At 37.1% G+C, this 21,432-nt stretch overlaps 1 protein-coding gene across 6 annotated transcripts in view; it reads left to right on the forward strand.

The window, feature by feature from the left end:
* The window catches only part of LOC131682233 (protein rolling stone-like), a 163,936-nt gene that overhangs the window by 101,648 nt on the left and 40,856 nt on the right, over positions 1-21,432 (forward strand). For all 6 annotated transcript variants that reach the window (XM_058963584.1, XM_058963582.1, XM_058963585.1 and 3 more), the window contains one exon: positions 8,889-8,979. In XM_058963584.1, coding sequence (XP_058819567.1) covers positions 8,893-8,979 — 87 coding nt within the window. In that variant the 5' untranslated portion in view covers positions 8,889-8,892. The remainder of the gene's footprint in view (positions 1-8,888; positions 8,980-21,432) is intronic.

The raw sequence follows: 21,432 nt of genomic DNA on the forward strand, positions 1-21,432 counted from the left end.
ATATTGTATCATAATGAAATGAATAAAAATTTGATTTCTAGGAAAAGTTGTGGGGTGTCGGTTTTACCCACAGTGTCGGTTTTTCCCACAATTCCCCTATGTGTGGCTCAGCGTGACGGAATTTTTTTTTGCACAATGAATGTATAAACAGATCTTAACATTGTACAAAAGATCCATAGTTGCCTTTTCTTCAAAATCGCAAAACAAAATAACTTTCAGTTTGAGCACTTTATACTAGACGCCTAACTAGAATAGAGTTGGGGGAACAAATTATTTTCAGCCTTCTATTATCACTGTATTTTAAATTGTAAGCAAAATTTGGTCAAAACACATAAAATTACTGAATTCAAAAGCAAATGAAAAGAGTTGGGCTATTTGTCCATAAGAAATGCTCCTATGCATATTTTGGTTATTCAATACGGTCACCATATTATATCAATTCGTTTCTTGCGAAAAAATTGTTTAGATTTAAATTAATTTGAGTAATTTCTTGTTTTTTTACTCAAGTACCGTGCACGCACCTAACTTTGTGCAGCTCCAAACTCTGCGCACTTTCTTATCATCACGATAATAAACCATGGCACAGCAAATTTCCGAAAATTTCAACTATGCCAAAAAATCTATTTAGGGTAAGGTGGGGCAAATCCGACCGTTGGGTAAACCCGACCTCCCTCTGTTACCGAAAATCAGAAACACTACGCGAACTAATATCAATGTTGTCGTGTAGAGCATCGAAAATAATCATAATGGTGGTATGACAGCATTTTATTAGTCTACATTTAGATGCTCATACGACAAAAAGTGTGTTTTTACAACTTTTGATTTGACTTTTATGCACCATTGACTACAGGATATTTCTGATTGTTAAAGTGATTGCATAATAAATGTAAGTGGATTTAAATTCTTTGATTTAAGTCCTACAAAGTGCATAGATGAATTTAGTTCAACCTTTTTCGTATTTTTTTAATTGCATCGTAATGAAAAATGACGCGGTGGGGCAAATCCGACCTCTAAATATTGGGGTAAATCCGACCGCTTTTTTGCTAAGAAAATTTTTATTTATCAAATTGAAATATATTTTTATTGTTATTATTTATTATTTTTATGTAAAATGGTTCATAATTACGAACGAAAGACACAAAAACGAGATGATTATAGTATTCGTCGAGCAATTACTCCGATGCACATGAGAATATCATTACGTGCTACTACTCGTGATTTTAGCATTCCAAGATTGACATTGAACTCCATTTTCTTCATGTTACAATTCAATAACACAACATTCATTGATTTATCATTGAAAAACCATAAAATTTGAGTAATATCTGCACTAAATCAACCAAAAACATAGGGGGTCGGGTTTACCCCACCATTTTTGAAAACAGCAAAAATGAACATTTTTGTAAAACGCTTGTATCTCAAGATATTCCCATTATCCAAATAATATCCAAATGCTATATACAGAAAGTTGCCCAGGAGTATAACCTTTAATTTGGTATATAAAACGACTTGATCCGATGTAAAATGAGCATTTTACAGCCATAACCATTTACTAGGTCGGATTTGCCCCACCTTACCCTACTTATTGCTAATACTTGACTATATTTGTTTACCATGAAAAATCATTCATGTAAGGTCAATAAATGAACAAAGCGATCATCACATGCTAAAATGTAAAAATTTTATGCGTCTTAACACTGGTACTAAGAAGGGTCCGAACATTAAATAAGCATTTTTTTGAAAAAATAATTTTTTTTTCCGACTAATTTTTCAGTGATTGAGCAGTATAGGTAACATTCAAGTATATTATGGTACAGTTTTCATTTTATCTACTATTGAACCGATAAAAAGTGATGCACAATGTTTGGAACCGTTATTTACACCGTGTTCTTATTTCTGCGCACTTGTAGCAATTCGGGATGGTATGTAAGCCCTACTCGTTTGTGCTAGTGGAAAACCCTGTCGATCTTGTTAGAAACAATCACTCTATCCGTCGGGCAGCGACTGCATGTAAAGTTCCTGAAAGCAAAATTCGCTTAAATTTGAAAGCAAAACAAGCTTTTTGAAATCCGGGAAGACCGCATGTTTTATCGAAAGTGGAAATTCATTATCAATTGGACAATCGATAGCGCAAAGGTTGGTTTTCCGATTGATCAGCAACGACTAAGGACATTCGTAGCGTATACGTTCAGCTTATCAGACGGAAACAATCCGTTTAGCGATGGTATTCCCGGTCGGAAGTGGTTGAAATTGTTTCTTAGGCCACATCCCAATATATCTCGGCGAATCCCTACTAGTGCGCTATCACAGAAGCAACGGACAAGTGTAATGGAACCAAAAATTCAAGCATGGTTTGATCGTATTCATTGGTAGTTCGATGCAAATAAATTGCACCACATCGCAAGTAATCTTGTCCGTGTGTTAAATATGGACAAATCACCCATCCTCATTTGCTTCTAAACAGAGAGGTATAGTATTCGCGTGAACTGGGGAAAAAACGTGCACAATAGCAAAAACTATGCGAATTCGGAGAAAGAAGCCTAAACTACATTATTTGCGGTAAATACAGCGGGAAATCTGGTACCAACTCTTGTACTGTTTCCTTACAAACAGCGACTACCGGCTGAAATAGCTCTAAACGCCCCGTTACCAAGCAGATATAATGCAGCCGTGCGGCGAATGTATTGCATGAAATCCGCCATTTATGATGTTTGCCTGAAATCACATATGGCAATGTACATTACGCCAAGCAGAAAAAGTCCATTATTGTAACACCATTTGAAACTTACTGTCCGTTCGTGTTGCATTTCTATCCAACATTTCTTATCTATTTACTGTACGAACAAAATAAATCGATTCTATTAAGACCATCGTGCTTTTTAAAACATGCGCAAAGTTAGGCACTATCCGCGCAAAGTTAGGAACAATGTAAATTTTGTGCGCAAAGTTAGTAACAAGATAACGAATCATCATTTAAATTATATATTTTTATGGTCTATTCTTTTTCTTACTTATAATTTCTATGAATAAAGTGGTTAAAACTCTACCATAAAAATAAATTTTAAGAAACGTTAACACTTTTTTTTTCTATTTTTTTGTATTGAAACAAACTTAGAAATTTCTTAACTGCACAGAGTATGGTGCGTACACGGTATGTGTGAACGCCTGAAGCAACTGCATGTCTTTAAGGGGGGCCTATTGTAATGATGTCTTGGTTAGCCAAGCACTGAAGCTCTGGGTCACTGATGAGTGTAAAGAAACGAACTCTTGTCTTTTGTCATTAGAGACAAAGGCCTGTAAGTGTGTAACCTTTTTCCGAAAGGATGTATTTCCACTCGCCGGTAACAGATACCAAGGTTGGTAGTTACCAACTTTGGTAACAGATACCAAAGTTGCCAGTTAATCGATATATCCAAATTAACACTAAATTGGCGTTTAACTGGAATGCCAAAAGACAAAAGTTCATTTCCAAATACTCGTCAGCGACCCAACGCATCTGTGCTTCGCTAACCAAGACCAAGTTTTAATTTAATGTCTACCTGCACCAAATCGGTGTCAGTTTGGATTTATCTTCTGACTGGCAGATAGTTGAAGTCAGTTACTGACGAGCAGACTTCCCATGAACATGGACAATTTTGTACCTGTCTACAAAATTTCGAGCACGCGTTCAACTTCAAACATGCTTCGTCTCGATGTACAAGTTCGCCTCGAACATCGAACTCAAGCGAACGATGTGCAAACTCTAGTTCAAACATCCGTGTACGTACACCGGGTGCGTACACAAGAACGATTCGCACATGGCAAAAAGAGTCAGCGCTAGTGACGATGAGAGTGAGAAAGAGAAAACTGATGCCACGAACCGATGTGTACGCACACCGTGTACGTACATGGGGTTCAGTTGTGCAGGCGAACATGTGCACGTGTTTAGGTACGAAACAGCGTGTTTGAGTTCGTACACGAAGTGTGGGTTTAATATGAGCACAGAACCAGAGCGAACATTGTGTGCGATGTGCATATGGGAAGACTGCTGACGAGTGGAACACGAAATGTTCAAATCCAACTTCTCTAAAATAGGTATTGTGCCCTTGTGCATAAATTGGCACATCCATTTTTTTCCTCTAGGAAACATAAGGGTTCAATTTCTTGTGTTTGCCAAAAGTTTTAAAATTAAGATGAGGCTATATGGGACAAAAAAAATATTATTTGCGTATAGCTTCGACTTCATAAAAAGTGTAAAAAGTTATAAATTTAAAAAGAAATGCAATTTCGTTCAGTAATGGAATTGACATAGCTTTAGGAACACAATTCGGATTGGGCTTAATTTTGCATCTGAGTGGATTAACAGGTTAACAGAGGGTGAATCTGCATATTTACGGTTGTAATAATTATGTTCTCTTCAAATATAAACGGTGAGTCGCAAAATACTAACGTTGGTCAAATTAAAGTTTAAACTACACTTTTATTTGACCAACTATTTACCCTATGTGGTAAAGCACTTTAGGCTTACTCGCAGGCGATTTAGCCTACTTTTAACTTACCGGCCGGGACCAGACATAATAAAGCAAAAACGCAGTGAAAAAATAAGCTTAAAGGAGAAAACCAAAAACAACTCAAGAGTTTTCCTCAAATTTTCAGTAAGACAAAGTGTTAAAAAACCAGGACATGTCATGGGAAACCAGGACGTCTTAAAACCTTACATATTCTATCAATACTCAAGATATAATTGCATTTGTTTGTATTCTAAAGATTTCTTTTATGGCGCATACTGTATACCATAGTTCCTCAGAACCGACATTTTAAACTGAACGAAAGACTGACCGAAACGATACCGCATACTAAAACCACTATTATCGTTCATCCGTGTCGTTATTGTCTCCGGAGCACTTACGGGAAGCCCACAGAACCACACAAAGTGGAGGGATATGGGGATATCAATTTCCTCCCACATAAAAATAACCGCTAGATGAATAGAGCAAGCTTGGAGTTTGGATAATAAATTCCTCTCGCACACATTGCAGTCCAATTCTGTCGTCGATGGAATCATACTGTCAGCCCCGTTCACGAGCCATATAAATCTGCAGTCTGCGTTTTTTTTTTTTGGAAAATTTGAAACAATACCGTACGGGAAATGTAGATTCTGTACAGCCAAGACCTGACTGTGGCTGTCGGCTTGCAGCAAGTCGGCTGTTGGCAGAAAACGGTAAAAAAGTGAACCACAAGGACGCGTGCCTATGGCCAGTCATTGAATAGATGTGCCCTGCAAAATGAAATATCGGCTGCAGTGCGTAGATGGAGTCATGTCGCCAATGGACGGATTTATGGCCATCAAAGTTGAGTATGAACGTTTTTTTAGCCGAATATTTTTTCACATTGTTTTCCACCAGTCTGCATCAGGAGAATTTCCATTTGTCCCATCGGTAGTATTTAAACTGAGGTTGTGTAATCTGAGTTCCGAAGTGAGTGCACCGAAAATAGAAATTAAAAAGTAAATATGTCATACACTACTAGCATACGGCTATGAAAAATGGGACCGAAAAAAAATATTGATCGCAACCCTTTGCATTCGGCACCACTTGCCCAAAAAATATATCAGAAAAATCCATAAAATGCCCATAGACAAGTCAGCCTTTTTGGGCAGAACCATCAATATAAAGTATCTAAGTACTTTCGATCGGTTGTGTATGCATAAAGCATACTGTTGTATAATGTCATCCATTCCTGCAACCTTTAAAGGATTTTTGACGGTCGAATCATGTATAGAGTAGAAGATGGTTTTTTTCCAGGCCCTTGATATAGTCACTAGAAACTAAGTGAAATTTTGAAAAGTTCTTAGTGAAAACAATTCCAAATCTAAAACAAAAACATGTACTTTGTCACAAGAAAGGCTATAGTACATCAACGAATTATTGATGTTGAATTTGCTTTTTATTATTCATTTACAAGTTACAATTCACTCTGGTTGCATCAATTGATATTGTAGAGTTCACAGTATTTATCCGCTAACCGAATATGACAATCCTTGACCGTGCAAGTTGCTACACATTTAAAAGGTATCGATTTTGTTGATTATTTTCGGCAAATTTGAGACTAAGAGAAACGAAAGCAATGAAATTGAAAGACGGATAGGTATTCTAAAGCGAATCAGTTATAAACTTAGAACGGAAAACTAGGACTAGGCAGGCTCATATGGACATGATCGAAAGGAAATGTGAAGAATTCTTTGCCTTCTGCTAAGTAGGAGTTGGGTGTCACCCAAGTCTACCGCATGATTTATGGTAGAACATAACTCATCATCATGTTTTACCGCCGACGCCTGCGATGATGATGAATTATGTTCTACCATAGACCATGCGGTAGACTTGGGTGCAACGCCCAACTCCTATTTAGCAGAAGGCAAAGAATTCTTCACATTTCCTTTCGATCATGTCCATATGAGCCTGCCTAGTCCTAGTTTTCCGTTCTAAGTTTATAACTGATTCGCTTTAGAATACCTATCCGTCTTTCGATTTCATTGCTTTCGTTTCTCTTAGTCTCAAATTTGCCGAAAATAGCCAACAAAATCGATACAGTAGAACCTTGCGGCAATTAAAACATAGTAACACATTAAAAAGGTGTAGAAGACGCTAAATCGGAATGAGTCGAAAAATATCCATAAAATGTTGGAACGAAATTAATATATTCTATTCAAATAAAGCTATTTTCAAGACTATTTTAATGATTTAATCAACTAAAGGCAAACTACCCAGAATTTAATCTATTAAAGAAAATTGCTCACAAATAGAATGAAAATCGCTTAACACTGATTACTAATATTTTCTAATCTACGTAAAATCTGTTAAATGTATCATTGATGACACCTCCAAAATAACTAGAAACTATAAATATGAACAAGCTCAATAGTTTCATCAGCTCTTGATTCCGTCATATGGAAGGGAATACACCCTTACTTACTTACCCTTACTTCCTCTATGCCGAAGAGTAACGTAGTCACAAGGCCAACTTTCTATTATGATTTAGGTTACACTTTCTAAGTCAATTCGTCACTTTTTTTTGTTTTTTCTCTCTGTAAATTCTACCTCCATTGAACGTTCTTTTTCTGTTTTGTGCCAAATACATAAATGAGGGACGCGCAAAAATCAGTTTTTCCCGAAAACGGAAAAAGTCAGCTACACTATTGAGCAAATGAGATACTGTATTTTCTGAAGCTGATAATGTTGTAGCCCACCGACTTGGCCTAATTTGTAGGTGAAACTAGACAAAGATTCGAAAAAATCCATGCAATACCAACACATGGATAAATATGCATTTTTGGTAAATCGGCTCCTTTTAAAATCACTAAAAATTTCGTGGGGATATTTAAAAGGTTTTCGATCAAAATTTGGTGGACTGAAGCTTGAAGCTTTTCTTTGCACGATATTCAAAAAAATCTGAAAAACCCTAATTTACAATTTTGACATTTGCTCTCCACTTATAAAAGTGTCGTTCAAGCAAGAAGAGCAACACAGCGAAATTTTTCTCGCGTGTCGCCTGAATCCGAAGTTCACTTGCACGCTGAGTTAGCGAAATCTTCAAAAGTAGCCAAATCAACTGCCACCAGCATAATGCCAACCGATGGGAAAAGTGGCCGATGTTTTCAAACATTTGAAGCTGTCGAAGTTCGCACAGAAATATCTGATTCGGTAGGCTTTTTGTACCTGTGGTTGAAAAGTGATAGTATCATTGCAACCGAGACCTTCAACCGGGAAATTTATGAAGCAACTCGATAGTTCTATGCTATTTTGGCCAGACGTTGGGTTCTGTCATTACGGAAAAAGGACATGTAATGGTATGCCGCCAACAACGTTCAGGTGGTGCAAAAGGATAATAACGCTCCCTATACACTAGGACTCGGCTCAATCGATCGTCAAGTGGAACCTGAAGAAGACCCATAACTGTTTAAATAAACTGGCTGTGGTGAACAAAGGGTACGAGGTGGCTGAATAGAATTTCATGGCAGTTGTTAAAAGACGCTTAATCGAAGGTTTAACTGAATATCTTTCTGTACTTTATACTAATTGAGCTAATAAAAAAAACGCTTTTTTAATAAAAAACAATCAATTTACATGCATTCTTGTTTGACCAAATTTTGATCATAAACTGCGCCGGTAGATGATGGTAAACCTGACTGCCACTTAGCCCAGTGGGTCTGAGTTAAATCCCAGCCGATGTCGGTGAGATTTTCTGAGGTGAATCTGTGTCACGTCTTCCTTTGCAAGGGAAGTAGGACCGTTGGTCCCGGTTCATGTGTTGATGACCAGATATCTGGTTGTGGAAACACCTCTCTGGCGAAGGTGACAGAAACTGGCACTCAGTGCGGACAGAGACCAACGGAAAATAAACGAAAAAAAAATTGAAATAAAAAATTCATTTGAATTTACAGCACTCAGTGTATTCTACTACAGTTCTGTCATAAAAGTTTATATGCGGTCCACTTAAATGCAGAAAACTATCCTTTCAATTGTTTCGAGCTTAATCGTTTCTGTATTCGAAAAATCTACAATGATGGAGGAGGCTCTTATGCTGGACAATGCATTAGCTAAATGAAGCCCTTGGTCTTTAATATATTTCGATGATGTAAACAATCAAAATGATGAAACGTTAATGGTTGTCTAACAGATCTCGTGCGAGTGACTAGCGATTGCCCGTGGAGACCTGTGTAATAAGCTGGGAGATATTTTTCCTAACCACCAGCGTCTTGGTGGTCGTTCACTTCTATCTCGTACACTACTGTGTCAACATAACAATGCTTAAATAAGCTCAACAGTCAACATCCTTGAAACCAAAAAAAGATTCCCTATTCATTTCTGTGCATGTATTGATTGTTGTACCTGTTTGCTGTTTATTTCCAGAATCATGGTGACCAAAATATGGCGAAGCTGTTTCCCCGACTCGACCCATTCTCCGCATCACGTCCAGCGGCATCACTTCTATCTGTGTCAGGTGAGTAGTAATAGCACTGTCGATTGATCTATGAATCGATAACACTGGTTCCAAAAAAGCTGGGTTCTTTTCGTACCAAAATTTGATTTTCCTAAGGATTTTGGTCCACTGAACAAAATCGAAAATCGTAATTGAAAAATATCTACCATTTTCTTCATTTTATTATCGAAATTTTTTAAAAGACGTCAAGTGAAATTTTTTAAAAGACCTTGTGATCTTGTTACCGGATTTGTTCATGTTTTAATGAAAATGAATTGCAAACGTTGGTATCATATTTACACAAAGCTCAGGAGTTTAAAAAAACACCAAATAAGGTTGGGCTTCTATTTTTTTCGGAAGCTCATACTGAAACAAACAATTAGGCGATATTAATGGTAATCCATCGATAAATTTTTGCTTTGAAAAACAAACACTTGCAATTAATGTTACGACTTTCATGGTCAGTGGCCCAAATCCCACAGGAAAACTATTTTTAGATACGAAAATAAATGAAAAAATTCGCTGTAAACTAGTGATGAAAATATGAAATAATGAATTAATTTATTTGAAATTTGGAAACTCAGCAATTCCCTCACCATACAGGTGCTTCCGGCTAACGAGAAAAGCAGAATGCATGCGAAACTCGTACCGATATCAAACGTAATTCAATTGCATCCCCTCTAGATCTGGTTTGATATTATTTGGATTTCAGATTTATTCATATCCGCTTACAGCAAACACTCCTTTAATTTATACCAATCCCAGAATTCGCCGGAAACACCAACCGGTAGACACAACATTATCGATTACATTCGACTGTGTGTACATGTACGCTTGCCTGTTCCATTTCGGGGCCAATAATTCGATATCGTTCGATAATGTGTGCCCCGGAATCGAATACTCATCAGACTATCTGTATGCATGCACATAAACCAATGAATATAGTCATGTGTTTAATAAATAGCTATAAACACATGACAATCGTGAATAAATCTGTTGTACCGTATATCACAGTGCCAGGGGGACAATTAAATCGAGATAAACTAATCTTCACATTCCTTCTCTATGGTATATCAGTCTTCTTCTGTCTGATTTATTTTATTGACCTGACTTTAACCCTTTCATGCCCAACTTGTTTCTAGTGCAGGTAGGGTTTCAAAAATATTTTTCCTTGAAAACTGTGGTGTCAAGAAACACGAAAAGCCTTTTCTCATAAAGATAGGTGCTTCCCGCGCAGTGCTAGAAGCTGCTCCATTTTTACCTTCCAATGCTCAATAAAATTCTTCTGGAATATTTACAATAGTTCGCTTACCTGGAAAACTTAGCAAAAGAAAGTCTAAATTACCAAGTTTGACAGTTTTCAATAATAATTTTGCGTCATCAACGTAAACTGTCCCTGGCAGCACAGCTCCATCGAAATCCAAAAAAAAAAAACTAATTGCAATAACTTTAGTTCTAGAGCTGATCCTTGTAATCGTTAATACTCAAATGAAAGGCGATAGTCACATTTATTAGCCTTACTTTACTTTTGTGAAAGAATCTTGCCTCAAACAAAAGTTATAGCTGTTCAAAAACGTTGTTGTCCACAAACAACATGGGCATGAATGGGTTAAATTTTTTTTTTTTACATTTTGACGACATTCAAATAGCTACATATTACTGGGTAGGGAAAGTTAAGAAAATTTAAAGCCATAGTACTCATATCTTATGGGCTTAACTTTTGTCTTCTGCTGATAGGGATCGAGCTTAAGCAGCATAACTACGAATCACTCAAGTCCAACAGCATGCCTCCTGGCAAAGACAGACTTGTCCCTCTTTACTGTGAGAACCGACTTTAAATATATTTGTTTTTCGTCGCGGGGTATTATCAAAACTGCAGCTCTTGTAGGGATTTAAACTAAAGATTTTGTGCTCATTTGCCCATGGCTCCTGTAGAAGAGCGATATTTCGGCGCTCTTTGGTGGACCTCCGGACTAGGACGCTTGTGGCACCTTTTGCATGGTGGAAGTTCACTTGAATGCAGCGAATGTTGCTCATTCTTCGGTGTACCGACGCCTAGTCACAGGCTGTGTGCTATCCGACGTTCCACTGGCCTTTTTTGGTCCAGCCCTCGCCTACAGGGGTTTTTCGACCGTAGCTAGTAAGTCTATTGCCTTGTATGAAGCTTACCTGGGTTCAAACCTCCAGGCCCGATATGACAGCGGTGGGGGGGGGGGGTCAGCCAGGGCAATTGCCCTGGGGCCCGAGACGTATTCGGGAGCCCGCGTTTTTACCCGGAAGATGGGCGAACACATTCGGTATTCATAGAAGGCCAACAAAAATAGTAACAGTAATTTCTTTGTAATCATTCGCCTTATTAAATTGTTATATGATGAAAGCATAAAAAATGAAAACTTCATTTGATAGTTGACATTTGTTAAAACAAACGTTCTTAAGAAAGTTGTCTACTTTGCGTACTAGTTAAAAAACGAGTTTTATTGCTTGAATCGACGGGATACACTACAATATTGAGAGGTCAATTCAAAGCATTTTTGAAGAAAGCAATAGAGCGTCCAATAGGAATGTGAGCGCACAAACAAACGCATCTATCCTCTTCTACGTTCGCTTCTTTGATGGTGGTTTTTTTTTTTGATTTCTCAAAGCCCCCCCCCCCCCTCTCATATTGTGATAAATGTCAAAGTAAGCTCAGATGTCAAATTTCACATCATTTGGACAATTCTAGACCCCCGCCCACTTCGCTTGAAATTTTTGAAATTGGCGCTATGGGAAAATGTGGAGGAAAAATATATTAAATGCTATAACTTTTGAAATAGCAATCAGAAAATTACAATTTATACCTCTTTTTAAAGGAAATAACCTTAGTATTGGAATGAAGATATTCCTGTTCCTAGAAAAATACGGGATTGTCGGGTATTGGGTCATATTGGCCCCAAAATCCCCTATTTTTTTAATTTTTCTGCTCCGTGGTGCGAACCATACATATTTTGCAGTTTTTCTAATGTGAAAAAAAATCTCAGAAGTCAAACGGAATCTTTTTGACCTTTGTCCGAATACGAGAAGTTGGGGTTATAGGGCCTTTTGTCATTTATGTTAAATTTTATCATTTTCTCGTGCATATATCTATATTATTCTTCATTCAATTTTAATAAATTGTACCTTGTTAAACGTGGAAAATTCTTAGAAATACAACAAAAATAGATTTGTTTGCGTTAAAATTCAAAAACATGGAATTTTTTGACATTAACTCTACAAACCACATTTTTTTCATTAAATGTCCTAATACCTCAACTTCACCTATTTTTCCAGGTATGAAACTTTTCTCATGTGATTCCTAAGCACATTTCTCACTATAAATAATAAATTAAATAAGAATTTTGTTGTTAAATGGAGTTAATGTGTGCGATTTTATGATAAAAATGTGAAATCGAGACTATATGTCAGATAATTTGATGTTTCTGAATTTTACCGGTAACGAATCTGTTTTTATTTTGTTTCTTAGGATTTTCCACGTTGAACAAGGTACAATTTATGAAAATTGAATGAAGAATAATAGAGATATATGCACGAGAAAATGATAAAACTTAATATAAATGATAAAAGGCCCTATAACCCCAACTTCTCGTATTCGGCCAAAGGTCTAAAAGGTTCCGTACGATTTCTGAGATTTTGTTACATTAGAAAAACTGCAAAATATGTATGGTTTGCACAACGGAGCAGAAAAATTCAAAAAAATGAGGGATTTTGGGGTCAAAATGACCCAGTACCCCACTTTCCCGTGTTTTAATAGAAAAAGGAATATCTCCATTCCAGTACTAACGTTATTTCCTTTAAAAAGAGGTATAAATTGTAATTTTCTGATTGCTACTTCAAAAGTTATAGCATTTAATATATTTTCCTCCACTTTTTCCCATAGCACCAAGTATAAAAATTTCAAGCGAAGTGGGCGGGGGTCTAGAATTGTCCAAATGATGTGAAATTTGGCATCTGAGCTTACATTGACATTTGTCACAATATGAGAGGGGGGGCATTTGAGAATTCAAAAAAAATATTTTTGCAATGCCCTAACTTTGAGTCTTATTTCTGCGCCCTGTGTTTATATTGTTTTCGGGTCCTTTTCTCACAGGATCAGGGCCGAAAATTCTCATACCCATTCAATGAACGATGAAATTCACTGAATTCACCTTCGTCTTTTTGCTGCCTCCTTCGTTACTAAATTCACACAAAGCGAAACAATAAAGCCAACGCCCCTTCTTCTTTCGATTCTATGGATGCGAGTAGCAGAAGTAGTGACTTTCGTTTTCCTATGACAATACGAAAATTCAATCTCGTTTTAATTTCAAATCAGTAATTTTGATTTTTATTTTAATTTTCATTAAATGAAATTATAGCAATGTGCATCATAAAATGCAACTAGAACGCCGCAAACACAGGAAATACGCACACCACTGCCCCTTCAGTCGTCCAATATCATCGCTAGCTTGTTATTCTCCCAAATCGAACAACGACAAATCAATATCGTTACTAGTTTCTTTTCGTTTGGCCAGCGCTATGTGCAATATCGAAGAGACTAATGTCGTTCTCAATTTCGAAGCGAAAACGAATGTGTGGAGGAAATAATGAAATTGAATTTACCCGCATGCTTTGTCGTAGGCCGTTGTCTCATTTTCGGTTTCGTAATGTTCTAGTGGTTTAGAAAGTAGCATCGCTCGCTCGTCATTTTCGTCGGATTTTGGTAAACGAAAAAAACATTTTTCGACTCTGCACAGGATATCAAAACCGACGAATTCCGCGCTAAATCGTATTCATAGTTGGCAGCACCCTCTCAGATTTTAATGAAACTTTCTGTACATGAAGACTTTGTCACAAAAAGCCACTTTGCATACTTTGTTTTACCAAAAATGATCTAGACTGTCTTTTGAAAAGGGTCTTTTTTACCATTTTTTTTTTTCAAATGACTATAGTCTAAAAATGACAAATCCTACAAAAAAAATGTCCTACACTGAAAAAAATCGATTTTAACAATTTAAAGTCGATGTACAAAAAAAAACATCTTTGCTTTGAATGAATCTTTGTTCCAAGATAGGTAATTATGTTCCCTACCTACCGTCAAAAATTTAACTTGGACTCTTTCAAGGAAAAAGTTATTTTACAAACACTTTTCCTCGCACAAACTGATTTTTTTCAGTGTATTTTTATCGAAAACTAAGCCAATGAAAGTCATAATCATGTCAGAATCCCATTTCCCAAATGCTAGTTGCCTGATACATGCAATAAGTATCAGTAACGAATTTGGTATGTATTCATAACAAACTTGAATGAAGACTGGAACTGGCCTGGAAGACTGTAAGACAGGAAGACTCGAATACTGAAAGACGGGAAGATTGGAAGACTGCAAGACTGGAAGACTGGAGGACTGGAGTCCTGGAGGACTGGAAGACTGGAAGGCTAGAAGACTGCAGTCCAGTTGTTGATCCGGCCTATTGTGATCAAACTGTATTTCTGTTTACATTTCGAGACATACCTTAAGATCTATTGTTAAAAGTATAAATACAGCTAAAGATGGCCAAGTTTATATCCTACAATTTCACCATGTTAGACATAGCGTGCTGATTATGTTCAAGACCATCAATCAAGCAGGAGCGTTTATTTCGCGAAACAAAATGTGGCAACATGAATCCAGTACCTCCATATATATAGGCGATGGTACAAACCAGGTACGAATACACGAATTAGCACCGTGCACCTCTAATTATGTTGTTAATCGTTATGTACACCAGACACCAGAGTACCCGCAAATTGAAAAACTCGTAATTATGGCACTTTTCCCGATTTGGATACCACGGAATAAGAAGCTGTCGAAATTCACCTGTCTGGCACGTTATCTGTGGATGTGGCAATATGAGTCAACCGGAGGCTAATAGAAGCCACGGACTCACGAGTTTCCTATGGCTGAAGAGGTACTAACTCATGATGAACTAGAGGACTTAGTTTTAAAAGGGCCCTGCAGTAATACAAGCCTTGGGGCCCGACGCGACTCTTGACGGCCCTGCAAACCCCAACTGCGCACATAAGGTTAGAGACTATTCTAAAAAATATTTTTCTAACTCAAGATTAAAACTTTTACAATCGAAATTTTAAAAAATCCGCATTCTACAAGGTATATTTTATAAAAATTGATTGAAACATAATAGAAATATATGCTCGAGGAAACGTTAAATTAAATATGGATGACAAACTGCCCTAGAACCCCAAATTCTCGTATTCGAACAAATGTCGCAAAGGATCCGTTCGATTCCTGAGATTGTTTCACGTTATGCAAACTGCAAAACATGTATAATTTGCAGCATAGAGCAAAAAGGTTATTAAAATAGTAGATTTTGATGACAAAGTGTCCCAAAATCCCAATTTATCGTATTTTTCAAGAAACAGAAATCTCCATTCAAATATTAATTTTATTTTCTTTAAAAAAAAGTTATGAACTGTAATTTTCCCATGTTTGAATATTTTACATGCACAAAAAGGCAAGCCGGGCCTGGCAGGCCTCGTGTGCATGCAATATTTACTAGGAATACCACGGGTTTTATACATTAATATTTATCTGAAAAAAACATTTTGATGAGTTCAGCTTCATATTAGCAGGAATTTTTTCATGTTTTTATTGATTTTATCTTTTTACCTTTTCTTATAAGAAAAAAAATCTTGAAAGTTTGAGCGAATTCTATACATTTCTTTTATAGGAAATGTAAAAATAGCATACGATAATGACGTGTGTCATATTTTTTTGGGTAAATACTTTTATTTCACCCACTGTGGTCTACTTGACAATTATTTGGATACTACATAACCTAACTCTGTCGTTATTGTCTATTTTTGTTGTCTATTCTTTGTGTTATAGTTGTCGTAATTATTCAAATTGTAGGATCTAAAAGCAACAAAAAGTTAAAATGGCTATAAGATGATATGCACATGTTTTCAATCGTCTCAAAAAAATCTGAAATAATGGAAGAAATTCGAGCAAATTCAACAGCAGACGATTCCGAAACTGATTTGAAAAGCGAGGAAGAATGTGTGAATGATATTGCTTCCGTCGATGAATCTGATGCAGACTCGGAAGAAAAATCTGAATATGTAGGTATTCCGGTTATGCATCAGAAGAAATTAATAGCAAATCAGAAACATTTATTAGTCGTGTTCAAACGAAATGGAGCTCAGAACCAATCGACATTCGACGTGATCTTCCGAGTACTCACCTTTTGAAAAAAAAATTGACCTTTTTACATCCATCGCCTTATACGCTGAAATCGGGATTTGCTGCGTGTTCGTACTCATCATCCTGTAATTCCGGAACCGGAAGTCGAATCAATTAGAAATTCAACAGCGGCCAATGGGAACGCTGTACCTTTCATTTGAAACCAAGTTTGTAAAAATCTGTAAAGAATTCGCTGAGAAATAGGTATGACATTATCTTAGGAACTTGGTAAGCTCCCCCGGGGCATCAAGAATCGCCATAGTTGGCCAATGTGGTCGAAGTGCCTTCGGTGGGTCATTAATGATCTAGACATGCAAAGCCAAGTAATGTTGCACATATTTTAATATATATTGTATCATTTGGACATCATGGTGGTATCAGTTTCTATGGAAATTTGCTGCATGATTGTACTCTTCAACACGTAACTCCAGAACCGAAAGTCGGATCAATAAAAAAAAAATCAATGGCGACCGATGGGAAGGCTGTACCTTTCATTTGAGACTAAATTTGTACAAATCGGTCCAGCCACCTCTGAGAAAAATCGGTGAGATTGTTTGCCACATACATACATCCATACATACATACAAACATACACACACATACAGACATTTTACGATCTCGACGAACTGAGTCGAATGATATAAGAGATTTGGTCGAAATTTCGACCAATTGCATAACCTTTCTATATGAGAACGGCAAAAAGGAGTTTGAATTTAGACAGGCCTGAGAGGCCCGGCTTGCCCTTTAATGTTAGGATTTTAGCTTGCCTTCACAAGGGTTAAAGGGGGTGTCGATCTTACCCCTATAGGGTGTCGGTTTTACCCGCAGTGCCTACAACAAGTCACTTTGTTTTCCAAGTTAAATTAATTTTTCGAGGCGCTGAAAAAATTAAGTCTTGTTAAGAATTTTCTGAAGAAGAATTGTGCATTAAAATTATAATTTTATTGGTTTTGTGGCAACTTAGAAAAAGTGTTAAGCTTAAGGTGTCGGTTTTAACCATAATTCCCCTACTGAAATCAATCTCTACAAAAGACGTATTGATTCGCTAATGCTATCTATACTCAGCCTTTTTTCGCCATACTTTGCGTTCACAAACAGATACATCAAACACAATAATCCAGCAAATCCTTGACTTGCTTGCAGTATCCGATTTGAATTATTGATCGCAGTTTTTCCTCTCACCAAGCAAAAGTATTTCTTCGAAACGGGCGGGCCGCGCGCCAAATCACACTCGACATAATGAACTCGATTCGATCGTCACATACGGGATGGGATGCTGCAGTGTAGATACAGTTTTGTTTTTGCACGCAAAAACTCACCGCATATCGATCGCAGCACCATTCGAATGCCTGCGGGACCACACCACGTTATGCGGAGTGCAGTTTGGTGTAGTTGCGCGAAAAAAACTATCATCAAATTCGGATGCCAATTCAGTGCTGTTTGTGTAGTTGGCTGCAATATTTTCATCCCGTGATGCAGTAGTTTAGTACTGGCGAGAGAAAAAGAGAAAAAATGAAACGTCAAACGCATTCTATCTGCCGTAATATACCGAATCGCAGTTCAATTGTGCAAAAGCTTTTAGCAAAAAGTTTTTTGTATATCCCAAGAAAACTAATATTTTATTTTTAAATGAAGAAAGCCGTAGAACGATATAATAGCACAATAATAAAGGTCGTCTTCAGACCATTCGAGGTTGCTGGACTGAGATGGCTGAAACAATTTGTACAAACTTAGTCTATAATAAAAGGCACAACCTTCCGATTGGCCGTTGCATATTTTTTTGATCGGAATGCCGGTTCCGGAGTTACGAGTTGAAGAGTGCGGTCACACTGCAATTTTCCATATAAATTGGTACCAGCATGATGGTCAAATGATGCAATACATATTAAAATGTATGCAACATTACTTGGTTTTGCGGGTCTAGAACACTAATGACCAATCGAAGCAGCTTTTACCATATTGACCGCCTGCGATGGTTCTTGATGCCCCCGGGGAACTTGCCAAATTCCAAAGTAATGTCCCTTCTATTTCTTAGCGAATTCTTGACCGATTTTCACAAACTTGATTTCAAATGAAAGATATGACTATTAACTGCTATTGAATTTTATTAAGATCCATCTTTTGGTTCTGGAGTAATAGGTTGATTAGTACGGTCACACAGGAATTTCCCATATAATCCGTAAAATCGTAATACCTCTGAGTTTAAAAATCTACTGAAAGGGACATCAAATTACTTCGATTCGAATATCTAGATCCAAATGGTCAATTTGCAGTTATTGTCCACTATCAACAATTCCGGAAATTTTAGGGCTCGGGCATATTCCAGATTTAAAATCACTTTGGTTTTTCGATGTTAACAGAACCGATTTTCAAATGAAAGGTGTAGCATGCGGTTGGTTGCACTCCTCATCAAAAACTCCCCTTCTCTTCCAAAGTCTCATTAGTCACATTGACAGCCATAAAAGGCGGATAAAAGGCCATTTTTCAAAATTAACAAACTAAGTATTGTCACACAGGAATTTCCCTGACAAACCGGTAAAATCGTACTACCTCAGAGGTTTAAAATCTACTGAATTGGACATCGAATTGTTTCGCTTCGCAGATCTGGATCACTAATAGGCAATTAAAGATTCTTTGAAGTATCTCCACTCCACTATCGACAATTCCGGAAGCTCCTGGTCTCGGGCATATTCCAAAATTAAAACAAATTTTGATTGCCGAATATCAGCCGAAATACCAGCAAGAAATAATTTGCTGGTAGTTGAGCAATTCAAAATTGTCAAAATTTGTTGAACTATCGATTTGCTGATTTTCGGAAAATAATGGGTTTTACTGAAAATCAGTTAAACAAAAATTCGCAAGCTGAACTCTCCTGAAGTAATATTTGAAGTTTTATAGCACACTACAAGTGTAATCTAAGCTTCAAGAGTGCTATAAAACCTAAATTGTTACTTGGGTTATCAAATCTTGTTGCTGGAAAGGAGCAGTAAAATATTTTGCATTTTAAAGTTGGTTTGTATGCACCAATTTCTTTTTCGCCAGGTGTCAAAAAAATTCCCAACAGCTGAAAGGCTTAGCAATCCAAGATGCGGAAAGTTCGGCAAGTTGAATCCATCCTATTTGACAGATTCACTTAGCTGAAAATCAGCAATTAATATCGCCACAGTGACAGTGTAACTGCCAAATTCTCAGTATTTCGGACTAGATTACTGTAAATCCGGCCATTGCGCTATCAGCCTTCAGGAATCAGGAATCAGTAGCGACTGGCTCAAATGGAACATCCCCCATATTGATCTGATATTAGTGCTTTGTCATGATCTGCTTTTTCATCATTTCCCTGATGGAAAGGATTGGGGATGTGGTAAGGTTAGGAGTAAGAAAAATGTCAGAAATTCTCCCATGACACTCTGTGCGCGATTGGAACATTTTAGTCCTGCCAGCCATTCAGTTCTCGACACGGAGAAACATCTTGACTTGAAAACTCCTGTTTTATGTCGCCTCTTACGACATGGGAGCAGGAACCCAGTGGATCATTTCTTGGTTAAGATACTTCAACCCACCAGATGTCACACGGCCTCTAGGCTGGTTTTGTTCAGAGAAAGATAATAGACTGTTATCAACCTCCTAGCCGGTGACAGCAAAATTCTACTGCATTCCCAACAGCTGAAAGGCTCAGCAATCCAAGATACCGAAAGTTCGGCAAGTTTAATCCATCCTATTTGACAGATTCACTTAGCTGAAAATCAGCAATTGAAATTGTCAAACTGACAGCGTAACTGCCAATTTGTCAGTATTTCTGGCTGGATTACTGTAAATCTTATAATTTCAACCACTGAATTTTCATCACAGGTAATTTGTCAAACCGATTATAGTCAAATTGCTGCGCTTTCCGCACCATGCAATTCAGCGAAATTTTGCTGAAATCGATAATAAAATTTTGGTGTGGCTACTGCGCCCCAACTTCATCTCCTCACAACGCTTCCTTTGCTTCAATGGATCTAGATAGCACTACGGAGAAACTGAATTAATCGCAGCCATCAATGTTTCAATGCTAAATTCTACCTCCATGCTTGAAGATTATCAAACTGGATGGGAATTTGTAAACAAAATTGTCATGAGCTTAAAATTTAATAATAATTTGAAATAATCATTTAAGTTTTTTTTTTTTTAAATTGGAGATTCCGTTCATTAAAAAAGCGCGATAATGAATTTTTCAATTTCATGAGGATATATGGTCGGTGTTAAGTCAGACCGGACTAAGTCGCAAAACATAAAAAATGAGAAAATGATAGCGCTGGATAAAGCATTTCGTCAGCTACATCCAACTTTTGTCAGATGTTAAATATGTAACAATAAACAAGAATTATGGCGAAAAATTATTTCCAATTATAATGTAAAGGATGCTGCGATTCAAACTTTAAACTGGTTTTTCTCGAAATCAAGATTTTGTCACTTAGTCTGACTGACTGAGGTCTGACTTAATACTGACAATATAACGTGCAGATAGCCGTTGTGACCGATTTTTTTGTTAAAACCAAAGGGATGAAAAATCACCACTTGAGGGCTGTGTTTGAAGGCAACGGATGGAATATTTTTCCGGGAGACTGTGCATGCAAGGAAGTACACTGCGCAGACGATTCATTAGAGAATTCCTGCCGCCTCTATCATACAATAATCCGCAGAATTTATTCCAATATTTGTTCCATCACCAAAATTAATTTCCGTTGGTGATAAACGTGTAAAAAACATCAGGAATCGATCGAAGCTCTTTCGTATTTGACTGTAGCTCCTTTCATATAAATTTCAGTAGAAAATTTTAATCCGTATATTCGTGAAATCAGTCGACATTAGGTATTTGAAGGCGGCTAAATTTAGAAATAAATTACTAAATGGCGACTAAATTTTGAAAAAAAAACTGAATATTTAATCATGAAAGATATCTGACAAGTTCGCCCAAATGAGCTCAGAATGGCGATATCCTGTCTAAAATAAGCAAAGGACATTACTGCCGACAAGTATTTTTTGATGGGCTATATGTCCGTTCACATAATTGAGAGCGACGGTGCGGTCACCGATTCCAGTTGCTCTTTCCTCACTGAGTGAAGATTTTTAATGGCAATCGCACAGGACGGGACAAAATTGTATGTCTCTTTAACCCTCCGGCATTTCAGAGCAACGTGCACTCAGTGCACTAGCGCGACTGCCGGAAGATTAAGCTCATATCG

This window comes from Topomyia yanbarensis, chromosome 2 (genome assembly GCF_030247195.1).
Source record: "Topomyia yanbarensis strain Yona2022 chromosome 2, ASM3024719v1, whole genome shotgun sequence".
In the NCBI taxonomy this organism is placed as follows: Eukaryota; Metazoa; Arthropoda; class Insecta; order Diptera; family Culicidae; genus Topomyia; species Topomyia yanbarensis.